Source organism: Pristis pectinata, chromosome 2 (genome assembly GCF_009764475.1).
Source record: "Pristis pectinata isolate sPriPec2 chromosome 2, sPriPec2.1.pri, whole genome shotgun sequence".
Lineage (NCBI taxonomy): Eukaryota > Metazoa > Chordata > Chondrichthyes > Rhinopristiformes > Pristidae > Pristis > Pristis pectinata.
Window position 1 is genome coordinate 63503832 of NC_067406.1, and position 14147 is coordinate 63517978.

The 14147-nt window shown below is 36.9% G+C and overlaps 1 protein-coding gene across 7 annotated transcripts in view; it reads left to right on the forward strand.

Annotated features, from left to right (window-relative positions):
- fryl (furry homolog, like) overlaps positions 1-14147 on the forward strand; it is a 255534-nt gene that overhangs the window by 77885 nt on the left and 163502 nt on the right. For all 7 annotated transcript variants that reach the window (XM_052033379.1, XM_052033380.1, XM_052033381.1 and 4 more), the window contains one exon: positions 13504-13557. In XM_052033379.1, coding sequence (XP_051889339.1) covers positions 13504-13557 — 54 coding nt within the window. The remainder of the gene's footprint in view (positions 1-13503; positions 13558-14147) is intronic.

The following is a 14147-nucleotide window of genomic DNA, read 5'->3' on the forward strand; positions in this document are numbered from 1 at the left end:
ACAGGTGGTACAATGCTTTCTTACCAACTACTTAATAAGGTCTGCTGAGTATTTCCAGCATTTTCTGTATTTTCAGATTTCCAGTATCTGCAGTGTTTTGCTTTTTTATTAAATTTACTTTGGATTTGGCAAATAAATATACAGCCCTCTTATAGAGGGTACACAGTTCACTTACTGTGGCTCTGAAACCTGGAAATTTTCTTGTGTACCAATGCACGCATAGATTATCTTAAATTTATGCATTCCTTTTGCTAGTTCGCCAATCAGCAGAAACAAATGATCATCAACTATTCTATTTTAACCCAGCATCATCTTCAAAATGTCAGTCTGCACACCTCTAATTACATTTATATTTTGTGCTTACCCATATGAGACTGAAGAGTCCTTCAATGAAATGTCTCACTTTGCACAAATTCTTCTGCTCCTAAAAATTTGAGGTATATTTCATTTCCCAGATTCATTTTTTAAATTCCCACGCCCTTACTAGCATCTGCAATTTGTGAAACTCTTCCTTAACTATTTTTTCGTTGTTACGGTAAATATTTCTTGCTGTGTGTAGCATCTGCAGTTGTGCTCATTTTCCTCTTCGTTGGATGTTAAGAGTGATTTATCACAGTGAGGAATAGACGTGACTGAAAAGCCCCATCTAAATCAGAACAGCTAACAATGGATGTGAGGGTGAATTAATTTGGCTCCATTATTAAAGTTGAGATGACAGACCAGAGTTTAGCAGTAGTACAGTATCACACTGGGATTACAGTCGCTCCTTTACAGCAACTTTTTGAATACTCCAATTCAAGTGCTTATTGCCTTGGGGCCTATATTTTTCTCCTGGAATGCACAAAAGAATATCACAATGAAATGTAATATCCACAGGTTTTCACTTTATACTATAGAGTGTAGTGTTTTATTGTTAGAATCTAAAGCCGCTGGAAAAAAATAACGAGTTGTTTACTGAAGTGCTGGCATTCTGTTTGGTCTGCAGTTTCCTAATGAATTTCTGATACTGCCAAAACATTCCAAAGAAACAACATTCCGTCAGAGGGTTTATTGTAAGTTCTTTGAATAAATCTGGAGCATAAACAGCTCGTTGCTTGTTGGTCTCAAGTATGAGATACTATATAAATAGTAGACAAATCATTACACCTGTGCAATTTTTTGATTTTAAAAAAATGAGAAGAGTCAGATGAGAATATGTTTCAAAGAACAATCAATTATCTTTTCATTCTGGAATCAGTGTTAAAAAGAGATGAGCCCAGATTATTACAGGAAGAAAAATACAAGGGATTATGTTCTTTGGAGATTTTGGATGTCCATTACTTCATTCACGTGATATTTTCCTTCCCACGCCATATAAAGCTGTCTTTGTCCCATTGAATGAGCTTTTTTTTATTTTCATTCCCACATGACAAACTTAACAGCAATAATTATAATTTTTCAGCTATTAATATTAGGCTCTTTTATTGATTTTAAAATCTTACAATTTTAAATCTTGTGGATTCAAATGCATTCATGCCTTTGCATTTGAAACTAGATGAAGATATATTTTGTTTAAATGTAACACAATGTAGTTGTTGTCTTTCAGTCAAGCAGCATTGAGAAAGTGGGTAAAATTGAGAAAAGATCATTGCTGAATACCTTGACTGCAGAGATGAGCCCAGATGTCTTTGGTTTGACCCTTCATGTTAAATTTAATCGTGTGGTCAGTGTTGCACAAGTATTACCCCACAAGGAGGTCTAATGCACATCAGAGTCACTGCTAAAAACTAAATAGTGTATCCAGCTATTTAGACTTTTTGTAATTGCTGAATTGACAGACTAGGTATGGAGACAGTTTAAAGTGTTCCAGGTCTATTTCTCCTTTGTTTCTGTAGGTTGGAGGTTGCTTAGTGTGCAGATGCCCATACTGGTGCCGCTGTCACACCTGCCACAACTCATTCTTCTTAACTTGAGAATATAGGTCTAGTCCATTCAATCTCTTGTTATGTGACAAACCTTCCGTCCCAGGAACCAGTCTGGTAAATCTTTGCTGCACTCCCTCAAATGGAAAGTTTTAATGCAAGGAGACCCAGATTGTACATAAAACTTCAGGTCCAGCCCTAAATAATTGTAGTGAGACATAATTATACTTTTAATCAACCCTCAAGCAATAGAAGCAAACATATCAATGCCTTACGAACTGTCTGCTGCATTTACATGTTAGCTTTTCAGTGACTTGCATATAAGGACACCTTGCTTTTTTTTTGAACATCAATATTTCCCAATATCTCACTATTTAAAAATTAATCAGCATTACTGTTTTTCCTACTGAAGAGGGTAACCTCATCTTTCCACATTGTACTCCAACTGTCCTGATGTTCCTCACTCACTTAGCTTGACTGCATCTCTTATATCCCTGTTATTATGCACATTCCCACTCCATGAAAATTAGGAATGTAACGTTTTGTCCCCTGATCCAAGTCATTGATATATATTGGGATACAAGCACTGAAATCCAGGGAACACCATTGGTCCCAACATGCCAACTTGAGAAGTATCTGTTTATTCCTACTTTTTTTATATTCTGTTAATCAAGTTTAATCCACCCTAGTATATTGCCTGTATTTTCAAGTGCCCTAACCTTGTTCGCCAACCTCCTTTCTCAGATGTTATTAAAAGTCTTCTGAAAATCCAAATAACATCAAGGTGGTTTGGAATTCCCAAACTAATAAAGTGAATATAGTAATATGACATTTCCAAGCACATGGTGACCACAATAGAATTTCCTTCAGAGAATGAATAATATAGGCAATGGAAAATTTACACTGACCCTGCAGGATATCTCCTCTGAGATGGGGTACATTGCTAGAAGACAAAATAGTCTTTGATTTAGTTGGCATAAGAATTCTGAATGCCACCAGCTCGTTGTAGAAATTATCCAATACAAATCCCAAAGCCGAATAATAGCACAACATCTTGGGAAGCATATTGGTTTTGGAGGAATTACAGAGTAAATGTACAAGAATGAAACCTGGATTCCAAGAGCTGAATCAGGATGAGAAATTAGATGCAGGTCTTCCAGAAATCACTTTTGGAAACATTGTTACATGTAGAGAATGATAGAGATTTGGAATTCTTTTTCATTGATGGCATTTGATGTGAGGTCATTGATTAATTTTAATTTCAAGATTGATAGACTTTTGTAACACAGAGGTGTTAAGGGAAATAAAGTGAGAAAAGGTGGAGCTTGGTCTCAAATCGACTAACCTCATTGTATGGTAGGTGGCCCATTTTGGTGTATTTGTTCCCATGAGAGGTTTAAAATGAGAAAAAAAAATCAGATGTCAGAGAATTTCAAGTTTCGAAGAATTCAGATGCCAGGGCGGCATGGTAGCATAGTGGTTAGTGTATCGCTATTACAGCACTAGCGATCGGGATTCAATTCCCGTCATTGTCTGTAAGGTGTTTGTACGTTCTCCCTATGACTGTATGGGTTTCCTCTGGGTGGTCCGGTTTTCTCTCATTCTAAAGATGTATGGGTGGGTAGGTTAGTATAGGTGTAATTGGGTGGCACAAGCTCGTTGGGCTGGAAGGGCCTGTAACTGTGCTGTATAAATAAAGTTTTAAAGTTTTAATTTTTTTAAATTTTCCTTACTGTGCATAATATTTCAGAGCCCTGAGCCCTGACACCTGAAGGCACTGCCAACTTTGGTTGAATGATTACTGTTGGGGGCACACGAGGCCAGAATTCATCCTCAAACTAGTGTTTATCATTTTGCTTTTTATTCTTTTGCATTGATCTTAATTTGGGGATTCGCCTTTATTGCTTGTTGTTAATCAAGATCCTTGTTACTCACTGAAATTTGGGTTAATTTCATAATTGAAATTAGCATAAAGCTATTATAGCACCAGCGACCCGGGTTCAATTCTGGCCGCTGTCTGTAAGGAGTTTGTGCGTTCTCCCTGAGTCTGTGTGTGTTTCCTCTGGGCACTCTGGTTTCCTCCCACATTCCAAAGGCGCACGGGCTAGGAAGTTGTGGGCATGCTATGTTGGTGCTAAAAGTGTGGCGACACTTGTGGGCTGCCCCTAGAACACTCTACACAAAAGATGCATTTCACTGTGTGTTTCGATGTACATGTGACTAATAAGGTTATCGAAAAGAATGGAAGAATGCAGAAATATATTGCTTACCTGGCAGATGTTCAAATCTCTCACCTCTATATTATCACCCTTGCATCTTTTCTTAAAAAAATTTATTCTGTTTTCATGGAGCTTTATACTTCACTGTTGCCCATTGTGAGATAAATGAATTGAACTTTGTCCTGGTGGCTGAGGATAAAGACTTGTTGTGCCATATAGGAATGTCACTCCTATAAATGTAGAGACATCACTTGAAGAAATGAGAGAATTATTCAGATGGATCTAATTTCCACTGGTATCTTTATGGTTCCTTGCAACATTCCTTCTATTTTGTAATGAACAGGTATTCACAAAATCACAGGTTATGCAGCTTAGTATTGGAACTAACTATATACTGTTACACACTGTTTAAATATCAATCTTGTAGCCAGCCAGATACTACTTGAAAAATATTGACTCAATAGTGTTTGAACTAGATAGAATGGAACGTACTAGAGACTTTGGCCTTATTTTTAAAGCTAAGCTTGTGCCATTTGGACTGTAACATTTAATTTTTTTGGTTTAAGAGTATATTTTAAATATTTTTGTAGTGTTATCATTTTCTGTCAAGTGTTCTCTCTCAAGAGTCCCAACAACTAGTTAAAATTCAACAGCTTAGCCAAACAACTTAGGATGTGGAAAAAAATATATTTCAGGTGCCAGAGAATTTTTCTATTTTTCACTGTGTGCATATTTTTAAATGCTTTTGCAAAATGAGAGTGACATATTTCTACTAAAAATAAAAATTCTCTAAATACTCAGAAGGTTGGACGGCATCTGTGGGGAAATTTTGATAAAACTTTGCATCTGTTTCGCTGAGCTCTGCCATTAATAAACTACCCCTCAAAAACTTAGTTTCCATCAACGCATAGAATTATTTTGTTGTTGATGCTTACCAGATTTTTACACTGGATTTATGGGTAACACATCCACCTTAAGTAACTGAACAATTTACGTTAGTGGTGTGCCTGTACAGGTCAGTTTCCAATTATATGATTGTGGAAGCAATGGGTTTAAGAAAGTGGCATCCCCAGTGATTCAAAAGTTGATGCTCTCCATTCTCTTGGGGGGAGAAAAATGAGAAACCCTGACCATGACACGGCCAGATATGCATCATAGGAGACAGCAAGTGAACATACTTTTAAGTAACAATGTTTAACAAATCAACACAATAAATGAACTATTTGGATGTTAATGAAAGAGTCAGAATTAGGAATTAACAATAATTGGTTATTTGGTTGATAGTAATGAACAAAGCAACAGGGCTGTGTGCCAAATACAATTCCAGACAGAATTGTATGACATAATGCTTTTGTGGAGAGGAAACAAGTCTATATTATCAAAGGTTGGGAGAGTTTTCTCAAATATTTCTTCATTTCTAGGTAAGAAAATCCCTTTGCTCAAAATTTTCCTACTTAGCAATGAAGCAATGTGTAAGTCTATCATATCAGAACGGTAGACCTTTTAAGAGCTGAAGCCTGCCATCCTTGCCTGACATTAACTGTAGGTGGAGATTTAAGATGTCACAGACTTTCTGTAGTTATAAATACATATTGTCAGAGATCATTATTGTGCAGGGTTGTATCTTTTAGCACTTGTAATATGTACAGTATTGTCACCTTGTGTCATCACGAGGCGTAGCAGTTTTGCAACGCTGAGTAATGTAAACTGCAGTGGCACTGAACAAATGTCAGAAACTGTGGTCCCCTGAATTCTCATAGATACATTTATGGTGGATCTAATTTCTTTAATGTTTTTCCGGTTCTGATCAGAGGTTTTTTTAAATTGTTAAATGATTTGCTATGTTGTTGAGACCTATTATAAAATATATATTGTGTGGATATCATTAGGAAAGTCGATTGATGCTAAACAGGGAATAAAATGGTAAGAGGCTGGAATTGTGGCTCTTGCTGCAGTAAGAATGTGCGGGCAGAGTTGAACTTTGGATTAACTCGGCCAGGCTCTTTATGGGTCTGTTGAGAATGATTTCTAATAGATGCTGTATGATCTCAGAAATAGTGAATTTCTCAAAATAGATAAATAGAAATCGTTATGTCTGTATTAGGAGCACAAATGAGTGATCTAGGAAACTGATTTAGTTAAAATCTAGGATTGTAATTTAGTAAGGAAATACTCGAAAAGTAATCCTGAAATCAAATTGAAAGAAAAAAATCAACTGCAGTACATTGAAGACCTTTTGTACACAGTATGAATTCCCTTTTATTTTCCAGTTGACTAACTACTGGGTAGATGCCACATTTTTTTCCCCAATGAATTTGCAAACCTTTTCTCTCAAATTACATTTCAAAGTAAGACTCCATGTGTATGCTGCATATCTGTGAATGTGGAAAACTGTAATGCAAGGGTCAATTAACTAAATAGATTTGAAAATCTTCCATGAGTCCACTTTGTGATTTTAATTGCTGCTTCAAATGGTGAGAAAAATCAGTAAAATAGCAAATATTGCAATTATTCCTCACATGCTCATAAAATTTAGGAGGAATACCTGATGACCATTGTATCATGTTTGTGTGAAATAAACAAGACTACCATTCATCAGTTTGATTAAGCTTTTTGTTATTCTTCTACAGCTGTAAGTAATTTTTGCAAAACATTCTAAATTACTACTTTGTTTACAAGTCTAACTGAGTCGATCCATTGTTTCAGTCACTCCCTGAAATAAATATTAAAACATTTCTGCCTACAGACACTGACTGTGCAAATGTATAAGGACATATCTAACATTTTCAAGTGCCTGTTAGGTTGCAGATTGGTCCGTGCTAACTACAGCATGCTCATCACATGGTCAGGATGGACCAAAAATATGTCAGCATGTAGTTCTGCAACTGGTATGCGTTGCACTTTTTTTAAAATCCTGCCCAATTTGGAAGAGCTGTAGGTGATAATAGAGTCATTATCAGCACTCTCCATCTGATAAATATGGGATGTGAAATAGCTGATTCCACTGTTTGCAAGGTCATAAGGTGGACTTTGTGTTGATTGGCCTTTGTTAGTTATTCATTTTGCTACTGCCGCATAGTATACTACAGCGTAAAGAGAATAGATTAGTGAATTAATGAGGTAATGTTCAATCTAGTTTTGTGCAATGAGTTCTACTTTAGACCAAAATTACATTTCTAGAAGTTACCACAAAATAATTCGAGCTTTAAACACAAATGATGCCAGAGAAGTCAAAAGGAGTAACTTAACTTAATCGGCCTCTTGGCTACCTGTCTAAATATCTTTATCAGATTTTGCTTGATGACATTACTGTGAAGCAGCTTGGGAGTTTCAAGAAGTTCTAAATTGCATCACATTCATTGATGCAATGGAAATTTTTTTGAGCACTGTACAAGAACTAAACCATCTCACAGTTGGATCCATTTAAAACACTTAAATTATGACTTAATTTTAAAGGCATAAGGCAGGAGTAGTGAACAGTAGGTGATGAGCATTTAACAATTAGTAGTTGTTGAGGAATGAAGCCTACCAAGGATGAATCTGACCTGAGCAACTATGCAGTGCTGAATGGGTAGGGGAAGATTGGGATATAATTGTGGACAATTCGTAACAAGAACAAGTATCTTATAAGTGTGACCCTGGTTACTTCTATGTTATTGCCAACAATTAATTAAGATGCAAATCAGGTGACTTATAATATTAGTATAGTCCAATATTGTTAATAAATTCAGGCAAAAACATTTGCGTGACAATGCTGATGTTGTACACTGTTGAGTTACTAATGTTTCACAACATCAAACCTCGAAAGTACAAACATCATGGCTATCTGCCAAAAGAAGAATCATGTTTGGCATAAAAGCCACGTGTGATTCTATTGGTATCATGTCTTTTGCCTGGGAATTATTTATTATACAATTATTTATTATTAATTTCCTATAATTACTTAGATTGAATTGGAACATTGTTTCAATGCATGTCAAATTCTGGTGCAAGATGTGCATTGGTATAGCAAAATCTTTCTTCTGATTGGTATTCAGAGGTTATAATGTAGATCACTAAATTGTTTCTAATTTTCCAAGAATGCTTAAAAGGCCAGGGTATCAATGGCCTGAAGATCCCATATTGTGACCAAATTATAATTGCCTGTACAATGCATAATGAGGTTGGTTTTGTTATATTTTGAAACCAGTTAGTCTACAAGTACTAATGTGTCGCATGACTTCAATTGGTAGTGTAAGAACATAAGATAAATAACAAAATGCTGGAAACATTTACAGGTCAGATAACATCTGCGGAAAGAGAAACAGTTGATGTTTCAGGTCAAAGGCTTTCTGTTTCTCTTTCCACAAACCTTTGACCTATTGAGTGTTTCCAGCATTTCCTGCTTTTATTTCAGATTCCCAGTATCTGCAGTTTTATTGTTTTCATGGCCAATCCAATCTTGGCCTACGCACACTTTTCTGTCTGTCTCTCTCCCCATTCCATTTAACTCCCTTTATAGTTAAAATGTCTCTCAGTCTTTGCTTTGAATATATTCAATAACCTTGCCTCCATAGCTTTCAGGGGTAGAAAATTCAAGGGATATGTGACTCTCTGAGGGAACAACTTCCTTCTTATCTCCACTTTAAGCGAGTGACCTCATAATCTGAAACTCCTCTCCATATTTCCAAACATTCTTTCGGCATCCACCCTGTCAATCCCTCGGAACCTTATATGGTTCAATAAAATCAAATCTCATTTTTCTATACTTCAGTGGAGTGTGGTAATCAAAACTCCACTGAGTTGAAAAACAACTTCAGCAATCTTCACCATTGGTAGCAGTCACAACAGCAAATTAAAGTCACATATTCACACCGAGTATGATGTGACACTCCCATTGCGTTAAGTTGGATAAACTCAGAACCGATTCGGCAGCTTAAAGCTGGGCTTTGATGAAGCACTACGGCTATCAACAATAACAAAGTTGTATTCCATCACAATCTGTAATCTCGCCGCATAGCATATCTCTTACTCTATCATTAGGAAGACAGCAGCTCGACCCTGATTCAATGCAGAAGAACATGCCAGGTGCACCAACGTGCTTGTGGAAGAAATGAGGTACCAGCATGGCAAAGCTGTAATACGTGCATACTGAACAGCAAAACCAGCACGTGATAGGTAGCTAATAATCCCACAACTGACTGAGCAAAACATAAGCTTTATAGTACTGCCTCATCTTGTCATGAATATTGATAGATAATTAGTAGCTATTAGAAGGATGTGTCCTAGAGTATACCCATCCTCAATAATAAAATGGCTTACATGTGAGTGCCAAAGACTGCACTAAAGCCTTTTATAATATCAGAAGCCAATCATCAGCCAATTCAATCCACTGCACGTGGTATGAAGAAAAGGCTGAGATGATCAGTTACAACTAAACCTATGGGCCCAGACAAGAGTCTGGCTTGAGCACTAAAGATTTGCTTACTGGAATGCTGTGCGCTTCGAGCCAACTTGCTCAAGTAGAATTAAGACACCGTTATCAACTTGGCAATGTGGAAATTTGCCTAGAGGTGCATGGTCAACAAAATTTGGGTAATTACCACTAATGACGATCATCAGCTAACTGACGGAAGGTTTCATCAGTTGTGCAATGATGTGGTATTTAATTATCAATAATCTGCTTGCCATTGGTTAGTTTGGGTTTTGCCAGGATATCCCGGCTGTAGCCTAGGTCCAAATGTGAACAAAGGTGCTTAATTCCAGAGGTGACATGAAGGTGATTGCCCTTAATATCAAAGAGTCCTGGTAAATCTGAAGCATTGACCATCAAGGGAAAACATTCCAAAGGATGGCATCAAACTTCACACAAAGTAAGATGATTGTGGTTGTTGGAGGTCAGTCAACTTGCCCATGGGATATTGCTGTAGGAGTTGTGTAGAACAGTGTCCTAGGTCCAACCATCTTCAACTGCTTCATCAATGACCTTCCGTCCATTGTAAGTTCAGAAGTGGCCCAAAGGGCCTTTTTCCCTGCTGTATAACTCCTATAAGTGGGGACGTTTGCTAATTGCACAATTTCTAATTCCATTCATAACTCCTCAGATGAAGCAGCTCATAGCTGCATGCAACAAGACCTGGACAATATTCAGCCATGCACCGATGTGTAGCATGAATGTTAACTACCCGAGTGCCAGGCAATAACCACCTACCCATGACAGTCAGTGGAATGGCCATCATCAAATTCTGTTCCATCAAACATTGTGGGGATCACAACTGATTTGAAACTGGATCCGTCAGAGTGTACCCTGTGGTAAGTTGCTTGCTTACTGCCACCTGAAAACATTGTCACCATCCACAAGGCAGAATTCAGGAGCTTGATGGGTGAGTGCAGCTCCAATAATGCTTCTGAAGAACCTCAACACCATTCAGGCCAATAGTACCACCTTAATATGAGCTCCATTTACGAGCTGAAGTATTCATTCCCTTTACCATTAGTACAAGTGACTATAGTGTGTACAATCAACAAAATGCACTGCAGTAATTTCCAAGTCTACTCCAACAACACATTCTAAACCCACAACTTCTACCATCAAGAAAGCTGAAGGCAGTAGGCTTTTATGATTGCACCAGCTGCAGGTTCTTCTCCAAGTCGCACACCATCTTAATTTGGCAAAATGTTACTTCTCCATTGTCACCAGGTCTAAATCTTAAAAGTCTGTGCTGTGGAAGTAGCTTCAGCAAAAGGACTCCAGGCGATGCAGTCAAGGGTAATTGAAGGTAATTTGGGATGGGTAATAAATGCTGGTCTTGCCAGCAATGCCCACTTTACAAAAGATCAATTAAATTAAAAAGAAACAAACATTTAGGAACTGTATTGAAAGAGGTATTCCGTTCTTGATTTGGGATCAGCCATTTGGCAAGGATAGTGTTTCATTTTAAGCATTCTCTTTCTGTTCATAACCAAAATACCAGCAATACTGTGCATCGGAAATAAAACCCGGCCAAGCCAAGAGTTGCCATAGAACAAGTATGGCCTGTGGGCCAGTATTTTCTGTTTTTTCAGTTGTATTTATATTTTATAATTAATGTAGGAAAACATGATAAAGGACTTAATGGATATTAGCACACATAATTTAGTACTTTAATACCCAAGGAAATATTAGGACAGATGATTTTTGAGGAAGATTTTAAATTATGTGCTAAGGAAAGAAAGAGTGTTGTAAGGAGCACATTCCTGAGCTTATGGCCTTGGCAGCTGAAAGCGCACTTATTTTCAATGGAGCAATTAAATTTCAGTATGTTTAAGAATTAGATGAGTGCAGTATCTCAGAAGGTCCAAATTCCGTGTCAGTATTAGGATAGAGCATCAAACCTAGTTTTCTTTTATTGGGATCACATCCTTTCACCACATGTTGATACCCAACAGAGTTTTTGTTTAGCTGAGGACAAATTAGTGGATAATTATTTGCTGAAACTAACCAGGGTGAAGTTTGAATTGCTTATGTATGATTGCGTAGCCACTCACCAGTGTCCTGTACTGTTGCACTTAATTACCAAAAAAGAGAACATTTTTGACTGACATTAGAGTAGTATAATTATCAATATTGCTCACTGTCAGACGTAAAACCAGTTTTAAAGACATCTCCTGGAATATTGAAAATATTAAATTACTTGTCATGTTACATATCAAACCTTAAAATTAATTGTTTTGTTTCATGCTGCATTGAGATCAATTAAATAAGCCCAAAGTAGAATAATGCTATCACTGTAGATGCTGTGTCAAAACCAATCATTACTTCAGAGAAAAAAAACTTGTCTTTTTTTTTAAGTCGCCTTTATTCTGGTGGAAATACTCTCAGTACCTCTGTGTTCTCTCATTACTAAGGCTTGGACATTATTTTGTGATAATTTATCACAACGCTATACCCCTCATTAGAGAATAATCAGATCTTCTCATGAATCTCAGTGTTTACCTAAGGGACTCCCGACCTTTACTCTCTCAAGACCACACTCCAAGATTGCTGTCAGCATTTCCATCTGCAGGGCCTGTTAGTGCGAGAAAGCAATTTGGCACTTGTGGTGACACCAGTATTTATGAAATGCTTCTTTAATGTCATTTATGCAAAATGCAATATGAGACCACCTGACAGTCTCAATGAAACAGGCCTCCACTGGAAAGTTATGGCCTGCTGTGGCACTAGTGAAAGGAGATTCTGAGCAGTTCATTTTTCTTCAATTGGATTTCTTTTTCAACTTCCCGCCTCCTTTCCCCTTGAGTCTCTCCAAAACTCCCCGGTCTTGATATTTGTTAAACAACCAGCAAGTCCTCTGTTACTTCATTTAGGTCTGGACCCTTTCTTTGATTCCTGCTCACTACCATCACGTAACTAAGGTTGTTAATTCCACAGACCCATTATGATCTTTTTCAAATGGCTCCCCAACACTTCCTCTGCAATCACTATTCTCTCTAATGGTGAGAGATCATGGAGGAAATGTTACTGCTTTTGACATTTTGAGGTTCATGATGGAATATTCTAGCCAAAGAGTTATTCATCTGGTCAAGCTTATAGGTATCATGCCCACATTGGTCTATGGGCCATCATTATGGGTATCCCTGACTGAGACCCTCCTTCATCTTTACATTTCTCCATGTTTTATTTAAAAATGCATCTATTTTAAATTGTATTTTCCAATGTCTGCACATTTTGTAAATGTGACTGGCTTCTTGTATAATTCAAAGTGAGGATTTTCAAAACCTTGGAATTATTCTCTATGAAACAGAGTCTTACAGAATAAGTCAAAGATTGATGTGACTGCCACTCAAAAAATATTTCTGAGTCAAAATTATTTTTCAAATACATAATCCACAAATGCTCTGGATCACAAGATAGGGGGAAACAAACTGAATGTAAGAAGGTATAACTGATTTTTGGAACCCACCACAATGAATCATGCTCTCTGTTTTGGATTCCACCATGTCCTGACAAAAATCTGTTGAACAATAGTCTGGTGATAACCTGCATTGTCCGTTGGTATTTGACCCAGTGTGGTATCACATAAACGCACAGTCTTTCCCAATTCTCCAAGGCACAGCAGCAGGTAGTGAAACTAAGCCCACTTCTGCTGGTTTTACAACTAACAACAGCCCAGAATCATCTAGGTATTTGCAATCAGGAGTTCAAATATTGACAGTCAAAGCAGAATGTAGCATTTTGTAGAGTTGAGTAACTTATTTTGTGTTCTTTGAATGTACTGTTTTTGAGAACCAACTGTCAGCATTATCAAATAGCATACATGTGGTTTGACTTTTCTAAACTGAATGACAAGTACTATTGATGCAGATTTAGCTTTATTATTTGAAAACTACAGAATCATCACTATTTTCATTGTTTGTACTTTTAGGAGAAGCCATTGTCCAGATCATTACAAAGAGGTGAAGATTTACAGTTTGATCAGGTAAGAAAATTGTTGTATTTTGAAATTGCAAAAAATTGTAACTGTGAAGCGTTATATTTGTTGTATCAGGAAATCTCTGATATTTTAGTTTGTATCCCCCAGAAACAACATTCTGCATGTTACTGTGTATTGTTTATGATTGTATTACATCAAAAGCTTACAATTTAACTCAATTCATGAGAAAAATCCAAGATGTTACCATCTAACCTGCACTATCCAAGATGTTATTTTATTTGTGTAAATCAAATTGATATTTGAGCCATACCCATCACAGAATTTTAACTTCGCATGGAAAATGGTGGCTTCTGGTTTAATAAGTAGGAAATGTTAATGAAATGTTTAAACAACTTCAAGCCCTTTTTTATGCAGTCATTTGAATTTTTCATCTGCATTGAAAGAAATGTGTCCCTTAAAGTATGGCATTTTAGCTTGAAATCAGTTTTCTGAAGCTTGCTAAGTATATTGTTATTTGCTTACAAAGATATCTCAATTGGAAGCCCCTTGCCTTGATCCTACCCCTGTTCAGGTTTTGTTGTTAGTCGAATGTACCCACCCCTCTTCCCTGTGTTACTTTCAACATTAATGGGAAT